This window comes from Muntiacus reevesi, chromosome 11 (genome assembly GCF_963930625.1).
Source record: "Muntiacus reevesi chromosome 11, mMunRee1.1, whole genome shotgun sequence".
Lineage (NCBI taxonomy): Eukaryota > Metazoa > Chordata > Mammalia > Artiodactyla > Cervidae > Muntiacus > Muntiacus reevesi.
In genome coordinates, this window is record NC_089259.1 from 73,920,157 (window position 1) to 73,937,863 (window position 17,707).

Below are 17,707 nucleotides of genomic sequence, written 5' to 3' on the forward strand. Positions count from 1 at the left end.
CACGGATAATTGTGTGTGGGGTTTGGATTTGGTTTTTTTTTTTCCCTACCATTAACCCTGAGGGAGCATTTCTCCAAACCAGAACCTGTGAGAGAAAGGAGGCGGGGGTGGAGACTCACCCAGCATCGTCCCCGCCGGCCTCGACCCCGGGGTGCCCGGTGCAGAGGACCGCAGCACCGCGGGGAGCAGCCGCGTCAGGGAGCCGCGAGGGCCGCAGCCACCCGAGGACGCCCTCAGCCAGGTCCCCTCGACGGGCGCCCGCCGCCCGCCTTGTGCCTCTGGTCTAGCGCCGGGCTGCGCCTTCACTTCCAGAGCCAGGCAAGACTGCTTCCTCCTGGTCTGCTTAGTAATTCTTACTCTCCCCTCTTCTTTCTCTTTCTTTCTTAAATTCAAGGTGAAATCGGTACATTGTAAAGCTGGAGACACAGTTGGAGAAGGAGACCTGCTCGTGGAACTGGAATGAAGTATTTATAGCCTTTCAGTCATCACCCAATTTAATTAGCCATTTGTATTATTATTCTTTCACACTCAATTTATTCAGGCGTTCGGCAGGAACACCCCTGTGCGGCAGATTTTACATGGTCATATTTACTCCACATATAGTCAAAACCAACGTTCTGCCAAAAAAATCACCAATGGAAATTTTTTATTGATATAAATACTTGTACATATGATTTGTACTTCTGCTGTGAGATTTCCTAGTGTCCAAATGAAATCAATAAAACTGAGCATTTGTCTAAATATTAGTTTGCCCTTTTTTTGCATGAAGACAATGTACATAAGAGGCTACGGGCTGTGCCAGTAGGCTTTAAAATACCAGCATTTCATCGGGATGCTTTTAAAAAATGTATATAAATCCCAGTTCTTTGCCTTTGGTTTCATTAAATGAGCATTTGCCACCTTGTAATCTCATTACCTGCTTCATCCTGCTTGAGGCCCTGAGGCCCGCTGGTGGTTGGCTAGTCATGATCTCCAGAAGCTGGAACAGCACTGATGGTGGTCTGACAGTGAGTGTGGGTCCCCTGAGCCCGCGGGGGTGACTCCCATTTCTCCCAGGCACCAGTCAGGGTTCCCAGGCCCCAGTGGCGGTGGTGGGGCTGCAGAGCCCCGCAGCGGATTCCCATCCTCGCCTTTTTGTGTTTCTGGGAAGCGAGTTTCCAATTACGAAAAGAAGGGCTAAGTATAACAGTGGTGCTTCTGGAGCAGATGCAGTTAGTCATCTCAGTCTGCCGCTAAGTCCACGCGGGAGCGCGCGCTCCCGACGGAGAACGAGGTTACCCGGGACCAGCCGCGTCGTCGTCCGGGTCTGGAATCCTCAGGATGCACGTCCTGCTTGGTGGTGAGTGAGCAGAGGCGGAGTCGTGCGCGGCCTTGAGGCCCCCCTGGCAGTATCAGATGGAGGTGGGTAGTAATTGGTACTTCGTGCGTGCTAAAATTATTTTAAGTGCTGTTTGTATTTGGCAGCCAAGCTTTTTGTCAGGCCTGAAGAACAAATTACTACTACGTTGGTTCTCTGAAAAGCTCGTCCCCCGTGGCAGCTCCCTTGTGGGGCAGGGCTCCCCTGAGCCTGTCTGAAATCGCGGTGTTCAGCTGCTCTGCCACCTCACAGACTTAGAAAGAGGGCTGACAGTAGCACCAATACTTGTATATTCAATTTCTCAACGTGATATATCTTTAATCATCTCTACGTAAGCCTGATCTCAAAAATTATGAAGAATGATGTCATATATATTCAAAAGAACTCTAAAATACAGCATGTGTTTCTTGAGGTTATTTTATTACATTGATATATCTAAAATCAGCTTTAAAAGTTTTTCTTTTCTCAGTGCTACAGGTCAGAATCAATACAGTGGGGCTGTTAAAATCTAGCTGTCACACACAGACTTGATATTCATTTTAAATGTTATCTTCAGATTAAAGCAAAGCAAAAAAAAAAAAAAAAACCCCCAGCATAATCAGAAAAGCATGATAACATGAGTTTTCAAATGTCATTTGGGAAATTAAAGTCCTGAGTTTTTCTCATCCAGTACATTGAAGCCCAAGATGCTCTTTAAGCAGCAAGCAAGAAAGCAGCATAAAGAGACAGATTTCAGGAAACAGTCTTGTTATCAGTACCTCCAAATTATTTATGGGAAATCGGCTGCCACTGAAAAGGAGGTGTTCTCCCCCGCCCACCCCTGACAGATCGAGTATTTGTTTCAAGTACGGGTTTCCAGGGGTGTTTTCGCGCCCTCGTTCAGCGAGCACGGCCTCTCGGGGCTGGTCCCCGGCCTCCCTCGCCCGCGGGGCTCATCTGTTTTCCCGCGGGTGGTAGCGGAGCCCGTGCTTCCCCTGCGAGTCGTAGTCGTCGAGGTACGGTAGGTGGACCCACTCTGGCGGGTAGGTGGCCGTGGTGTAGACGAAGCACTCCAGGGGCGCGCGCGCGCCCTCCAGGGCCACGCGCAGGCGGGTGCGCTGGTACATGTCCGGGCAGTCCTCGAACTCGTCCAGGAAGCGCAGCATCCGCTCGTCCACTTCGTAGACCTCGCCGGCCACGCGGTGCCCGCGGCCCGGCAGGTTCAGCAGCCGCGGGATGTTGTGCTCGCCCGCGATCACCAGCGGGTAGGGCTCCAGCGTGCGGGCCCGGCCTCGGAAGGCCGCGCGCCCGTGGGCGCCGTCCAGCAGGACCCGGTGGTTGGGCTGGCCCGTCTTCAGCGTCCCGTACACGAACACGGGGGCCAGGCAGCCGGAGCTGCGGGCAGAGAGGACGGCGGACAGGTCAGGGGGGGCGCGGCCGGCCCGATCCCCAGCGGCCGCCCTTCACGGACGGGGTCCCGGGGGAGGGGCCGGCTCTGAGACCAGACTTTCAAGGAGACAGTCTGTTAGGGGCTTGGGCCCCGCAGGGCTGCAGTTTCATGGAGAAGTTAGTTTTCAATAAAAGGTCTTGAAACAAATATTACAGAAAAACAATAATAAGCAGACAAATATATACACACGTATAGACGGAGGTATGTATGTATGTGCTGTGCTTATTAGCACGGACATAGCACATACATCTGCAGAGGTGTATGTGTGTGTGCGCCTGTATGTAATAATCACCTGTCGTTGGGGCCACGGGGAGCTCCGCTTTCAGCGCTCCATTTACACTCTGGCCCTGGCATGACCTTAACCGCGCCGCTCTGTTCCTTCCTTCTTCCGGGTCCCCAGGTTAAGGATGCCGGCCTGGGACTCAGCACAGCGGCCTCGGCTGCAACGAGAAGGTAAGTGTTTACCCCCTCCTGGGTCTGGGCCCAGACTCCATTACATAATAGACCGAAAGTGATCGGTGCAAGGGACTCACGCAGAAACAGAAAGGGAAGTTCGGAGGCCAGGCCCCTTCTCTGAGACTGGCATCCCGCTGCCCCGCTCGCCCCCAACGCGCCAAACACTGAGACACCAGCCACATGGCCGGGTGGCCTTCAGGGAAGTCACACGCGCTGGACGGGGCTTTCTTCCCAGCAAACCGGAGCCGGTCTGGGGGGCCGGGCCTTGCCCCGTTTCTAAAGGGTGTCTGCGGCGGATGGGCAGAACCCTGGCGAACACGACTGCCCACTCGTGCCCGCCCGTCCTCCCTGCGGCCTCGGCCTCAGCCGCCCGCCTGGCGCAGGGCTGAGATCTGACAGCGCTGAGCTCCAAATGGCGCGCGGAGGCCACGCCGGCGTCGCGGGGCATCGGGGGCGGCTGCACGGGTTTGAAAGTCAGGGTGTGAGTGAGAACCTGGACTCGGGGTACAGGGAGAGGGGGCACAGGCGCCCTGCTGCCGAGGGGACGGGGAGGACCAGCCAGCCCCGCCTTCCAGCACATTCTTCGGTAGCAACTCCAGGTGGAACCCAGATGCAGGCTCCCACCCTCGCCAGACCGTCCCCCAGAACCCTGGTGGCCCGCAGCCCGGCCCCCCCAGCCTGACCCCGGGCCCGGCTGGGCCCTCACCTCCCTTCCCAGGTGACCCCCCTCCCTGAGCACCCCCCGCCCGCCTCCCCCGCCCCGGCTTGCTCCCTCCTGGCGCCTCTTCTCTAAACCACAGCCCCTCCTGGTGACCACAGAACGAGAAAAGCCGAAAGGGCGCCGGAAACCACCCAGTCCTCCCAGCCCGAGTCCCAGGTCGGTGAGGACTCGGGCTGCACGGCTGGGCCTGGCCGGCGGGGGGCTGCTCCAGTGAGCCCTCGAGTTTCCGCATCCCCTCCCTTTGATTAGATTTAAAGTTGCTCAGTGTCCGACTCTGCGACCCCACGTACTATATGGTCTATGGAATTTCCCAGGCCAGACCCATGGGCTGTACAGTCCATGGAATTCTCCAGGCCTGAATACTGGAGTGGGTAGCCTTTCCTTTCTCCAAGATCTTCCCTGGGATCTTCCCAACCCAGGGATTGAACCCAGGTCTCCTGCATTGCAGGCGAATTCTTTACCAGCTGAGCCACAAGGGAAGCCCAATGTGTCCATTAGGTAAAGTCAAATAACTTTACAAGAATAAAATCTCTACCCATTCCCACTCCCTTGCAGAGACCTGGTTAAGCCTCTCGACTGTTGCATTTGCTATTTATTAATATCTCCATATTGTTGGTTGTACCGCAGCTTCCTGATGTTTTAAACCGTCTGCCTTCCTACCCCAAAGCAGGTGAGCACAGGGTTAGTTTAAAGGACAGACTTCGGAACCAAGTTGCCTGAGTTGAAATCCTGGCTGTGTGACTTTAAGCAAACCATGTCACCTCTCTGGACCTCGGTTTCCTGGACTATCAGGAAGTCATCTAAGCCTCCTGCCTCGGGGGACCGCGGTGAAGGCGCAGCAATTAACATCGAATGCTCGGTAAGTCTGCATTAAATGCTCCTGTCACTCAGTCCCACCAGGCTCACATCACAGATTTTGGTCAAGTCCATATTCAGTTCAGCATCACAACTCTGTAAACACTGCTCTCAGATAAAGCACACAGTGTACTATGATTAATTTCCTTTCTTGGACAACTTTTTGTTTTTCTTGGAATTAAAAACTGTTTCGGGTTTTTTTTTCCCCTCTCTTCTTTTTTGTGCTTTGCTCAAGTTTCTCTGACAGTCCGTCCTTCGGCCTCATGATTTCTGAGAGCACCGTAAGAATCCTTTCCGCCCTGACCACCCGTCGCCTCTGTTCTTCCCTGGGGCCGTGGCTCCCAGTGTCCCTCCTGCCCTGGCCTGGGCCTACGGTGCCCCTGGACCCCCAGGCTTCTCCCAGAGCCCCGTCCCTGGGTGCCACGCCCCCCTCTTGGTCGACTCCCTCATTGAATTGAAGCTTCTTCTTTACCAGCCTCAATTAATAGTGTATGTAGGGTGAGGACAGAGGATGAGACGGCTGGATGGCATCGCCGACTCAATGGACACGAGTTTGAGTGAACTCCGGTAGCTGGTGATGGACAGGAAGGCCTGGCATGCTGCAGTCCACAGGGTCGCAAAGAGTCAGACACGACTGAGCGACTAAACTGAACTGAGGATGAGAATTCTAGAACTGATTTCCTTCAGAACTCCAAAGGCATCTCTTCTTTGTCGACTGGTGTCCCAAACCCATGCTGATCCACCCAGGCAGGTGGGACCCACCGTCCTTTGAACAGAACCAGGCTCCTAGGGTGGTTTTCTGTCCTGTGGATTGTGAGGTCCCCCAGTGCGGACCCTCCATGTGGGTTTTTCCATTCATTGTGGCACAGATCTCCGTCTGAAGACTCATCATCGTGGATACCAGGAAGCTTCATCCCTCTCCTTCCTTCCTGCATCTCCAGAACTCAGATGGTGCATATCCTGGGTTAATCTCCCAATTGTCTCTTTGTAGTCTAGTTTACCTTCCAGTACTTCTATTATTTTTAAAACTATTTTGCCGTGATATTTATCTCCAGGATCTTTTTCTTGTTCCCTCCTGTCATAATCATCCTGTTTCTTTCTCAGCATAATACCATCTCTTCTCCTTGGGATGATATTAATTACTGTGAATTTCTTGAAGTTTTTATCTTTCCCTGTATTGCCGCTCCTTCTCCGAAATTCCTCTTTTGTTTCTTTAAGAGGGTTCCTTCAAACGTCTCAGTAATCCTTGGCTGGCCTTTCACGTTGAAAAGTGAGATGCTCTATAGGAAACTGTGGGGGGAGCCTGGCGGGGGCCTGGCTAACCACTGAATCCCTGAGTTGGTGGCCTTTCCCGCCCTCCTGGTCTTCAGGGCGCCCCCTCAGCCCGCCTTCAGCTGGGCCAGGGCCCCCGGTACCAAGCCTCTCTGGACAGTAACCCACCCTTCCCCCTGCTGGGGAGAGGGCAGAGGGGGTCTCTGCTCCCTGCACAGACTGCCCCCCACCCCTTGCCCTCACTCTCTCGTGTCCAGGGCCCTGGTCGGCTGGCTCCCCGCCGGGACTTAGGTTTCCGGGCCCCTGGGTGCCGTCAGCCACCACTTGTCTCTCTGCTGTCTTCCAGAATTGCGTCCGCTCTCTCATCTTTTGTCTTTAGGGGTCATGGCGGTGGCGCTTGGGGACAAAGCAGGGAGAAAGGGACCTGTTTCCTCTGCTGCACCACCGGGCGCTCCGTCACAGGCCCCGGGCTCCAGCCCCAGGCCTTCGCGGAGGCTCAAGGTGGACAGGAAGGAAGCGTGGCTGCTTGCGGGGGCTGGCGAGAAGAGTTCACCAGGGTACCGGGGACATGCGTGTCACCAAGGCTGCCAGGGGAAAGCCAGTGATGCAGCAGCCGTGGGCACAGAGGCTGGTGGTGGGGACCTGGCTTCTGCCAGGTCGGAGCAGGGGACCAGAGGCAGCGGCTGCAGGAGAGGGCGAGGCCGCGCGGCGCTCAGCGGGCAGCAGGCTGCGCGCCCCGAGGCCCCGGGCTGAGCCCAGGGGGCACACGAGACACCGCCTGCCCGGTGAGAAGGCCCAGGGGAGCCAGACTGACTCGTTAACAGGCAGCTTCAAACAGAGGAGCCAGGAGGGAGCAGGAGAGTGCCTGGAGCAGAAGTGGGGCGGCAGGGACGGGTTGTGCGTGGGGTGGCCGCGGCGCCGTCTGGAGCCCCCGGAAGCGGTCTGGGCTGCGGAGGGACAGCGGGGAGGCGCCAGGACGGAGCAGGTTCTCGGCACAAGCTGCTTCAACCACAAAGTGAGAAAAGGAATATTTCACCCAGGAGGAGGGGGAGGGCAAGAAGGTCTGGTCAGAGACGGCAGAGGACGGCGTGCCCAGGAGGGCTGGCCGACTCCCAGCCGCGTTCACGGTGGTGCTGGGTCTCTGCGGGTCCTGCGCTAAAAGCCTGGATGTCAGCGTGCGCAGCCGCATCGGCCCCTAAGAGGGGTGGCGTCCGCCCTGCTGAACACGCGAGGGAAGGCAGACAGTGGCTCAGGTCGGGGGCTCCGCGCCCAGAGCTCAACCGGTCAGCACCGGGAGCTGCGCCCAGGTGCGCTGGGCGCTGGACGCCTGGGTGACCCGTCAGGTCCATTCTCGGAAGGCCGCAGGCTCTGCAGTGGCAGCAGGGGTCCGTGAGGGACCCGACCTCTCTCGACTCTTCTCCCCCCGCCCCCCACTTCCCAAGGTAGAGGAAAAATAGAGAAGGAACTGGTTTTTAGATTTAAAAAGGCTGTACAGCACACAAAATGTGAGATTCACCCTCTTAGCCATCTCTCAGGGTACAGTTCAGTAGCACCGCGTACAGTCACACCGCGGCGACCACCACTGGTCGCGTCTCCAGAGCTCCCGGTCTTGTAGAAGTGACTCCCAGCTCTCCCTCCTGGCAGTCCCAGGCTACTTTTGGTTTCCATGAGCCTTGACTACAGGAGGTACCGCATTTAAGTGAAAGCACACAGTATTTACCTTCTTGTGGCTGGTTTATTTCACTTGGCATAGTGTCCTCGGGGTTCATCCATGCTGTAGTGTGTGTTATAATCTCCTTCCTAAATTAAGGCTGAATGATACTCATAGGCGGATGCCACATTTTGATGTTTGGGTTCCTTCTACCTCCTCGCTATTGCAATAATACTGCCATAAACATGGGTACACAGATCTCTACAAAATCCTGTTTTCAATTTGTTTGGATGTATACCTAGAAACGTGCTGCTAGATCATACGGTAATTCTGTGTTTAATTTTGTGGAGGGACCTCTGTATTGTTTTGCATAGCAGTTGCACCATTTAATGCTCCCACCTACAGTGCCCAAGGGTTCCTGTCTCTGCAGGCTCACCAGTGCTTGTTATTTCCTTCCTCCTCCCTCCCTTTCTCTTTCTCTCTCTTTTAAATAAATAGTGGCTATCCTAAAGGGTGTGTGAGGTAGTATCTCATTAAGGATTTTTTTAAAAAAATTTTATTGGAGTATAATTGATTTACAGTGTTTCAGGTGTATTGCAAAGTGATTCAGTTATTCATATATTCATCCTTTTTCAGATTCTTTACTCATATAGATCAGTATAGAATGTTGAGTAGGGTTCCCTGTGCTATACAGTAAATCCTTATTGGTTACCTATTTTATATATAGTAGTATATGTTAATCCTGTGTTTATAATTTATCACCCCCCTCCCCCAAGTTTCCCCTTTGGTAAACACAGGTTTATTTTCAAAACTTGAGAGTCTGTTTCTGTTTTGTAAATAAGTTCATTTGTATAATATTTTAGAGTCCATGAGTGACATCATATATTTGTCTTTCTTACTATGATAATCTCTATGTCCATTCATATTGCTGCAAATGGTATTATTTCCTTCCTTATGATTAACATTCCATACGTTTACACACACACATCTTCTTTATCCATTCCTCTGTCAATGGGACATTTAGGTTGCTTATGTCTTGGCTACTGTAAATAGTGCTGCAGTGAACTCTGGGGTGCACATATCTTTTTGAGTTAGTTTTCTCCAGATACATGCCCAGGAGTGGGATTGCTAGATTATATGGTAGTTCTGTTTTTAGTTGTTAAGGAACCTCCATACTGTTCTCCATGGTTGCGGTACCAATTTACACTTCCACCAACAGTAGCGAAGGCTTCCCTTTTCTCCATACCCTCTCTAGTGTTTATTGCTTGTATACTTTCTGATGATGGCCATATTGACTGGTGTGAGGTAATACCTCATTACAGTTTTAATTCACATTTCTCTAATAACTAGTGATGCTGATCATCTTTTCATGTGTCACTTGTATGTCATCTTTGGAGAAGTGTATAAGTCTTCTGCCTATTTTTGTTTTTTGATATTAGTGTATTTTTGAGGGATTAATATCCCTTGTTGATTTCTTCATTTGCAAATATTTTCTCCCATGCTGTGGGTTGTCTTTTCATTTTGCTTCTTTGTGGGTTTTAATTTGCATTTCTGTAATGATTAGTGATTTTAAACATCTTTTCATGTTGGCTATATCTTCTTTGGAGAAATGTCTATTCAATTCCTTTGCCTGGTTTTTATTTTTTTAGTATTTTTTTTCATTTATTTTTGTTAGTTGGAGGCTAACTGCTTTACAATATTGTAGAGGTCTTTGCCACACACTGACGTGAGTCAGCCATGGGTTTACATGTGCTCCCCATCCCGGTCCCCCCTCCCAAGTCCTTTGCCTGTTTTTAATCCAATTGTTTTTCATTGTTGTCATAGGAGTTATCTGGATCTTCTGAATATTAACCTTTTGTTAGATATATGATATGCAAATATTTTCTCCCATTTCATAGGCTGCCTTTTTACTCTGTTGATTTTGTATTTTGCTGCACAAAGATTAAATTTTGATGTCACCCAACTTTTGCTTTTATTGCCTATAGTTCTGGTGTCATAGCCAAGAAACCCCTGCCAAGTCCAGTGTCATAAAGCTGCTGTTCTGTATCTTCTCCTGAGTTTTATAGTTTTAGTTCTTATGTTGAAGACTTAGCTATTTTGAGTTAATCTTTGTGTATCATGTAGATAAAGTAGGGGTTCAGCTTCATTCTTTTGCATATAGATACCCAGTTTTCCAACAGCTGAAAAAAACTGTCTTTCACCCCTCTGGTCTTCCCACCTTTGTCAAAAAATCATTTGGCCACACATCTAAGGGTTTATTTGTAGGTTTTCTATTGTGTTCAATAGGGTTTGCCTGATAGCTCAGTGGGTAAAGAATCCACCTGCAATGCGGGAGACCCCAGTTTGATTCCTGGGTTGGGAAGATCCACTGGAGAAGGGATAGGCTACCCACTCCAGTATTCTGGCCCAGAAAATTCCATGACTGTACAGTCCATGGGGTCACAAAGAGTCGGACACGACTGAGCGACTTTCACTTTCATTGTGGTCAACTGAATTTGTCTTCATGCCAGCATCACACTATGTTGACTGCTGTAGCTTTGGAGTATGTTTTGGAATCAGGACACATGAGGCCTCCAACTTGGTTTTTCCCTGTAGATTGCTTTGCTCTTTTGCAGTTCCTTGAAATTCCATATGAATTTCAGGATGGATTTTTCTATTTCTGAAAGAAAAATACTATTTGGAAATTTTGACAAGAACATTAAATCTGTTTAGGTAGTACTGACATCTTAATAATTTAAGTCGTAATCCATGAAGATGAGATGTCTTTCCATTTATTTCATTTCTTTTGATCATGTTTTGTAGTTTTCAGTGTACAAGTCTCTCACCTCCTTGGTTAAGTTTATTCGTGTTTGATTCTTTTCATGTAATTTTAAGTGGAAAATTTGGAGGCAGAGTGTTCATTGTTAATGTATACAAATGCAACTGATTTTTGTGTACTCATTTTAGCCTGCCACTTCGCTAAATTCATTTATTAGTCTTAATAGTTTTCTTGTGGAAATGTTAGGATTTTCTACATAAGATCACGAGAACAGAGAGAATTCCACTTCTTCCTAATTTGGATGTCTATTATTATTTTTTATCACTATACTAAAAATAAGTGGTAAAAGCAAACATCCCTGTCTTGTTCCTGATCTTAGAGGAAAAGCTTTTTCACCATTAAGTGTATGTTAGCTGTGGGTTTATTGTATACAGCCTTTATTAGGATGGTCTAATTAATTTCTTTCTATTCCTAATTAAATGCTTTTACCATGAGGTAGTGTTGAATCTTGTCACATGATTTTCTGTATCAATTCAAATGTGTTTTTTCCCTTAATTCTGTTAATGTAGTGTACATTATACTACAGTATATACTGACTGATTTTCATATGTTGATCCATCATTGCATTGCACGAGTAAATCCCACTTGGTCATGGTATATAATCCTTTTAATGTGTCACTGAATTCTCTCTTAGTATTTTGTTTTGAATTTTTGCATCAGTTTTCATCAGAGATACTGGTTTGTGTTTTTTGTATAGTGTCTTTTTCTGGCTTTGGTTATCAGGGTAGTGCTAACCTCACTAAACGAGGTTGGAAGTGTTCCCTCCTCTTAAATTTTCAGGAAGTATTTGAGGAGAACTGGCACTGATTCTCTTTGCATGTTTGGTAGAATTCAACAGTGAAGCTCTTATTTTCTTATTTTGGTTCATATTTTCATTGTGGAGGGATTCTTGATTACCAAGTTGATCTCCTTGCTAGTAATAGGTCTATTCAGATTTTCTGTTTCATCATGATTCAGTCTTAGTGAGGTGTGTGTTTCTAGGAATTTATCCATTTAGGTTACCAATTTATTGCCATACAATTATTCGTAAGTATTCTCTTACAATCCTTTTCATTTCTGTAAAATGGGTTTTAATGTTCTCACTTTCATTTCCGATTTTATTTATATCGTCTCTTCTTTCCTTAATCTAGCTAAACATTTGTCAATTTTTTGCTCTTTTAAGAAAACCAACTCTTGGTTTCATTGATTTTTCTCTATTCATGTCTGTTCTAACCTTTATTATTTCCTTCCTCTGCTAGCTTTGGGTTTAGTTTTTCTCTTTCCAGTTCCTTGTTGCCCTATACTCTGGTCTTTGTCCATCATGTTCAGCTGACTTCCAAGGGCTGCTGGGAGGGTCACAGCCAACAGAACACGTGCAAAGACTATCACACTGGCCAGGTCCTCCCAGCCTGCAGGCAGGGCTACCTCGGAACACACCGGGCCCCTCCGGAGGCGCCAGCATCGGGGGGTGGCGCTGCCACTGCGGAAGGGGGCACTGCTCTCTGAGACTCACACATTACTGTGTCCCCCACTCCACCCTCCTCCTGCCACGGAGGTCCTTCCGCGGCCCCGGGTTAGGGTCGCAGTCTGGGATAAAGTGTAAGGACTTGGTTCAGTAAATAACACTGGAGGTGTAGGTGAGCGTGTGGGCTTTTCCAGAGCAACTGAAGGTTGTTCCTCTCTAACGTGAAAGAGGTGCTCCAGGTCGGCCCACTGAAGGGCACTGTGGTACTGGGACGGGCCTGAATCAAACTCCCGCCTCTTCCACCTGGCACGTGTGGTCTCTGGGCACGTTCAGCTTTCTGAGCGTCTGTGCCTGCTGTTTAAAACTGCATTCATTCATCTGTCTCCCGAAAAGCTAATCTCTCCTGACTCTGCCAGGCCTCGGGACCCACTGAAGGTTAATTCCCTCTTCCCTGTGACTGTATTCCCACCGAAGTTCTCCACCCCAACTGCTTCCTATAGCAAGATCGTACATATCTGCTAGCTTATATTCTTCTCAAGGAAGCCCCTTACAAATCAAACAGAAAAGAATATTCTACATAATAAATGGGAGAGGGGAATCAAACATTAGCCATGACCTTAATTTTGTAAAACCAAGGCCAATACCCGGGAAGGTGACATTACATAGAAATGATCGTGGGTAGGCCAGTGTGTTGATTCCAACTCTGTAGAAAATCAGTTCAGTAACTTTCTTCTGCAGAAGAGGCTGGCTTATTTCCATAAAAGAAAACCTGGCAATAAAAAGTCAACCTTCTTTTTTAGGAAATACTGTAGCCTGATAGAAGGAAAGAATTCTAATTTTCTACATTTTCTCTACTGAATTATATTCCATTTAATATTAGTTTAAGAATACTACTTATATAATAAAAAAAATTAATATTCTGCATTTCTGGCTCCCTTCACAAGAAAAACATCATTACCTTTCTGACTGTGTTTTGAACAACACACACAGATCCTTCAGGAAGAGCCTCGTCCCTGTGGGGACTGAGAAGGGATCAGAGTTAAGCACTGAAACAAGCAATTAATTCCCATTAGAGGATTAAGGCACTCATGTTCACTTTGAATCAGAAAAATGAATTGCGAATAAAATCCTGTACAACAAGAGGTTACTTGTCAAAGTTAATAAATTAGAGCACTGAAGGGCAAAGCGAAGGCGCAAGTGGAGCGGCCACAGGAGCAACTGGTGAGAAACTGGTGGGGCTGTGCGTTTACTGGACGAGGTCCAGGTCAGGATGCTGCAGCAGTGGGGGCGGCGGGTAGGGTTCTGTCACCTGGTGCGGTCTGTAATCGATGCATTTGTTTCATGAAGAGAAGCCTGAAGGAGTTTCTACCCTGTCATGTCACCACCCCCATGCATAGATTTCCCTCTAGTATCTTACCATTAATATAAAGAATCAATGAAAAGGGACACACAGGAATTAACATTCAACTTGGTGCATCTTACTTTTGGGGGTTTTAGAGCAGATTCTAAATGAACTCTGTTTCTGCAGACAACTTTACTGATGTATGAAGCCTGGACCGGGAGGCCCTGCTGTGATCAGGGCTTAGTCACCCTCCCCTCGGGAATCCTGAAGCCCAAAAGCCAAACCCTCGTCTCAAGTCCAACAGATCAGGAATAATGTGGACGTCCAGGGGTCAGCCCAGAGGTGGAACAGGCTCAGAGAGAGTCTCAAAAAGTTTAACTTCAGCAAAATTTGGTGAGTTTAACATTGTCAATCTTTAAGAAAACAAAAATATTCATGGACATGTCCATCTGGTCTGGCACTACTTGAAATCCCTCTGTCACTTACTCAGCAGTTTTCTTACTGAAACAGAGTCCATCTAGAGTGTCCTATTTCATTGCTGAAGGAGAAATTGAAAGTAATTATGAGTCCTTCACATAATTGTTGCTTTTTTTCCTGCCTAATATTTTTTCTTAGCCACCTGGTGGCAAGAGTGTAAAAAGGCAGGATTTCATTCAAGAGTTTAATCTGCTAGTTTATGAATTAGACCTGTTGTACACGCCGGCACCATATTTAGAAACACACACATGCCAGGTGAACCAAATAGAAAAAAGCCAATATTTAACTCTCGTTAAATTCTGCAAAACGACGTAAATGGACACCAGCGTCTAACATGAAAACAACCTTTAGAAAAGAGGCGTATCTACAAAATATTCATGCTGGATTAATATGTTATGACATGAGGCAATGCCGCAGAGTTAGAGAAAACAGTAAGGTCTGCGTGTCATGGTTTCTAAGTGATAAACCCTTAAGCCATGAACAGCACCGCCTGCCTGCCGTCAGGGTTGGATCAGAGCGCGCTGGAAAAGGCAGGAGCAACGACTCGCTTGGGTCGCAGAGAGTTGCGGCCCGAGGAGCGGCTCTGCCACGGCCGGCCCGGCGCAGGCCCAGCCTGGGACCGCCACTCCCCGCGGCCTCCCCGGCGGCCGTGTCGTCAGCGCTCCTCGGTCGACCTCGTGTGCGACACGCGGCTCCCCCTAGAGCCGTGGCCGCGGGCCTCAGTCACGCGCGCGTGATGTGCGCTCCTCTTGTTCGGGCACCGCCCTCCCCCCTAACATTCCTCTCCCCGAGAGACGCCGAGTGTCTGCTCCAGTTACACGGAAATCCCTCAGCAGCTCCCAGGGCTGTAGGAAACAGGTGGGAAAACAAGCCGCTCGACCTCTGCCCCGGCTCGGCCGCCCCTCCCGGGCCCGGCGGCCGCTTTGATGCCCCTCCTCGCCCAGGGCTTCCTGCCGCCGGAGACCCCGGAACCGTGCGCGGCCGGGGACACGGCGCCTCTGAAGTCAGGAGGCTGGTCCACACTCGCGGCCGCCGCGCAGGTTCTCAGCCTTCCCGGGTCCCCTCGCCCCTCGGGGCCGCCGTCCAGCCCTGCCCATGCCAGACACTCCTAAGGAAAACTTAATGCCGCTCTAACGGCCACCGATGCCATCTCTGAAACAGGGAGCTGCGGGGAGACGAGGTGGCCCTCGCCCGGGGAGCGCCCCAGGCCGGCGGGGCTGCCTCGGGGAGGGCACCCACGCCTGTCCCGCCCGCAGCCGGACCCCCAGGAAGCCAGGCCCCGCCTGCGGGCCCGCCGGCGGCTCTGAGGGGAAACGCGCCACTGGCAGGACTGAGGGCAGTTTTGCTGTGTGGCCCGGGTTGGACCGTCACCGACGCGCTCATTCTCCCTCCCCACCTCACTGGTTTACAGGCAGGAGACAGATGAAGGGAGGTCCACGGTCGGCGGCTGCAGGCCTGCCTTCGCCCCTCCTGCCCGCCCGGCGGAGGCTCTGCCAGGTGCCCTCTCGAGGCCTCCCGCCCAGCCGCGGGGGCGCCCGGCAGCAGGGCCCGGAACACCCCGCCAGCGCCACTTCCGCCCTGAGCCCTCCGGCCCCCGCGGGCGCTCCCCAGGCGCGGAGCAGCCCGCAGGCGGCCTGCCGGGGATCGGCACGTGCGGCGGCCCTGTCCTGGAACCCTTAGCGATCTGCTCCGAAGCTGCGCTGTGTGCGCGCAGCCCGGGCCGGCACTGCCGCCGCCTGGCCCGCAGAGCAGCTCCGCGCAGCCCCGGCGGCGCAGGGCGGAGTCCTGGTGGACCCGCGAGGGGGCTCAGCAAGGCTCGGAGCGCGGCCGAGGCCGCGTCTCCATCCACGCCCGGGGCAGCCCGGAGAGGACGCCTGTCCCTTCCGGGCAGAGGCCGCTCCGAACGCAGAAGGAGGCAGTGTTCACGCCAACACCGGCAGGAGAGCCTGCCCCCCTTCCTTCCACCGGCCCTCCCGGAGCAGGCCGGCACACACAGGAGACGCACAGGGACGGCAGGGCGACCCGCAGAGGCCCCGGTCCCCGTCCTCGGTCTCTGGGGGCCCAGCACTGGGGGCCGACGGCGGACTGTCCGCAGAGCCTGCATGTGTTGAAAAGGGAAATCAATGCAGGTGAGAGAGTTCAGAGCAGCTTCCAGTTCTGACAAGAATAAAATATGTATGTATGCACAAGTTAAAAAATACTGTCATTTCTGTGATTCCACATATGAATTAAATGTTCCTATATTTGCATTTGGGCTTCCCTGGTGGCACAGAGGTTTAAAGCGTCTGCCTCCAATGCTGGAGACCTGGCTTCGATCCCTGGGTTGGGAAGATCCCCTGGAGAAGGAAATGGTAACCCACTCCAGTATTCTTGCCTGGAGAATCCCATGGACGGAGGAGCCTGGTAGGCTACAGTCCACAGGGTCACAAAGAGTCGGACAGGACTGAGCGACTTATTTGCATTTAAACTTAAAACTGAAGTTGTCCAATATAAAGATAAAGGATAAACTCAAGGCTGAGAATTTAACATAATAGTAAAATAATACACAACAAAATGTAAAACAGCGGGTAAACACGGTTAAATCAGGAGAGACTAAAGAAAGGAAAACACTTCCTATTCAAGACCTTTAACAGCATTTTCCCCTGCCTTCTGAACAGGGGACCCCATGTTTTCATTCTGCACTTTGTTCTGCCTGGAACCACTCTCTCTAAACTGTTGAAACCATAACGCTCCTCAAGGGTAGGGGTCTAGCATTCTCTTCATGCTTCCCACATCACCCAGCACAGTTCAAGGCGTGCAGTAGGCACTTAATAAATACTTGCTGCAGTAAAGCAAGGGGTTTCCCTCTCGCTCCAGATTCCCATGGAGACCCTGCAGCCTTCAGCCTATTGGGAATCTCTCACATTCTCTTTGTCACAAAAACCACAGGCTCAGATGCTGCTCAGGGTGCAGACTTAGGGAAGCCACGTCCAGTCTGGTGGCTCTGTTGCCGCCTCCTTCAGAAGCCAGACACGGAGGCAGGGGTCAGGCAGAGCAAGCGCTCTGGACTCAGCCTGTGGCTCGGGGCCAGTCACCCCACCCCTGCCCCAGCCTCCCCCGCGGTGAGCGTCCAGGCACCACGAAAGGCCATCATCCAGAACCTAAGAAACCACCCTCCAGGGACAGCACTCAGACCAGTGTGTGTTTGGGGCGGGTGTTCTTATCTCTACCAGGGCAGCAGTTCCATGGGCGCATATATTTGGCAAAATCATCCACCTGTGCACTTAATGTGAGAGTTTGCTTGTGTGTAAATTATACGTCAAAGAAAGCTGACTGAAAAAAAAGATTCAGTGGGATCTGGAAAGAAGGCAATCTATAGGCCACTCTGCCTGTAATTATTACCAGTTTATATTTTTCTCTGAGTTCAACACACTTCACAATCCCTAATCAATAGCAAAAACTTCCCTTTGAATTTCCACCAGCATTGAGTAGCTCTAAAACAGCTTTGCAATGGCCCCCCTTAAAATTCAGTTGTTTTCTGGAACCCCACATACAACACAACCAGACAGACTTCTCTGAGGCTGTTACCTGGGCTCCTAGAAGGAGGGGCTAGAAGTCTGAGGTGTCGCCGAGGACGAAGAGGCCTCTGCGGGCCAGGGCTGGGGGAAAGACTCAGGCCTCGCCGGCTGTCATGAGCCACCCGGGGCCTGTCCACTGGCGGCCGACCAAGCAGAGACTTCCCACCGTGGCCATGCCAGGAGATGCAGCAGATGATCTGCCTCTCAGGATATTGTTCTGCAGGCCTGCTAGAGGAGCAGCTTTTAACTTGCTTGCTGGCAGGTGCTCAAAACATGTTTATTCTGCCAGCAGCAAGCCCCCCATCAATGGGGAAGGAGTCAGGATCTG

The 17,707-nt window shown here is 50.8% G+C and overlaps 2 protein-coding genes across 11 annotated transcripts in view; one reads left to right on the forward strand and one right to left on the reverse strand.

Annotated features, from left to right (window-relative positions):
• PCCA (propionyl-CoA carboxylase subunit alpha) overlaps positions 1 to 741 on the forward strand; it is a 345,865-nt gene extending 345,124 nt beyond the window's left edge. Inside the window, exon 24 of the mRNA XM_065902073.1 lies at positions 395 to 741. Coding sequence (XP_065758145.1) covers positions 395 to 463 — 69 coding nt within the window. The 3' untranslated portion in view covers positions 464 to 741. The remainder of the gene's footprint in view (positions 1 to 394) is intronic.
• A 300-nt stretch (positions 742 to 1,041) lies between these two features.
• Positions 1,042 to 17,707, reverse strand: part of GGACT (gamma-glutamylamine cyclotransferase) — a 47,400-nt gene continuing 30,734 nt past the window's right edge. For 7 of the 10 annotated variants that reach the window (XM_065902078.1, XM_065902077.1, XM_065902076.1 and 4 more), the window contains 3 exons: positions 12,962 to 13,016; positions 3,079 to 3,226; positions 1,042 to 2,731 (listed from right to left, as the gene is read on the reverse strand). In XM_065902078.1, coding sequence (XP_065758150.1) covers positions 2,290 to 2,731; positions 3,079 to 3,140 — 504 coding nt within the window. In that variant the 5' untranslated portion in view covers positions 3,141 to 3,226; positions 12,962 to 13,016 and the 3' untranslated portion in view covers positions 1,042 to 2,289. The remainder of the gene's footprint in view (positions 2,732 to 3,078; positions 3,227 to 12,961; positions 13,017 to 17,707) is intronic. The other 3 variants (XM_065902083.1, XM_065902084.1, XM_065902081.1) reach the window with 1 other exon arrangement.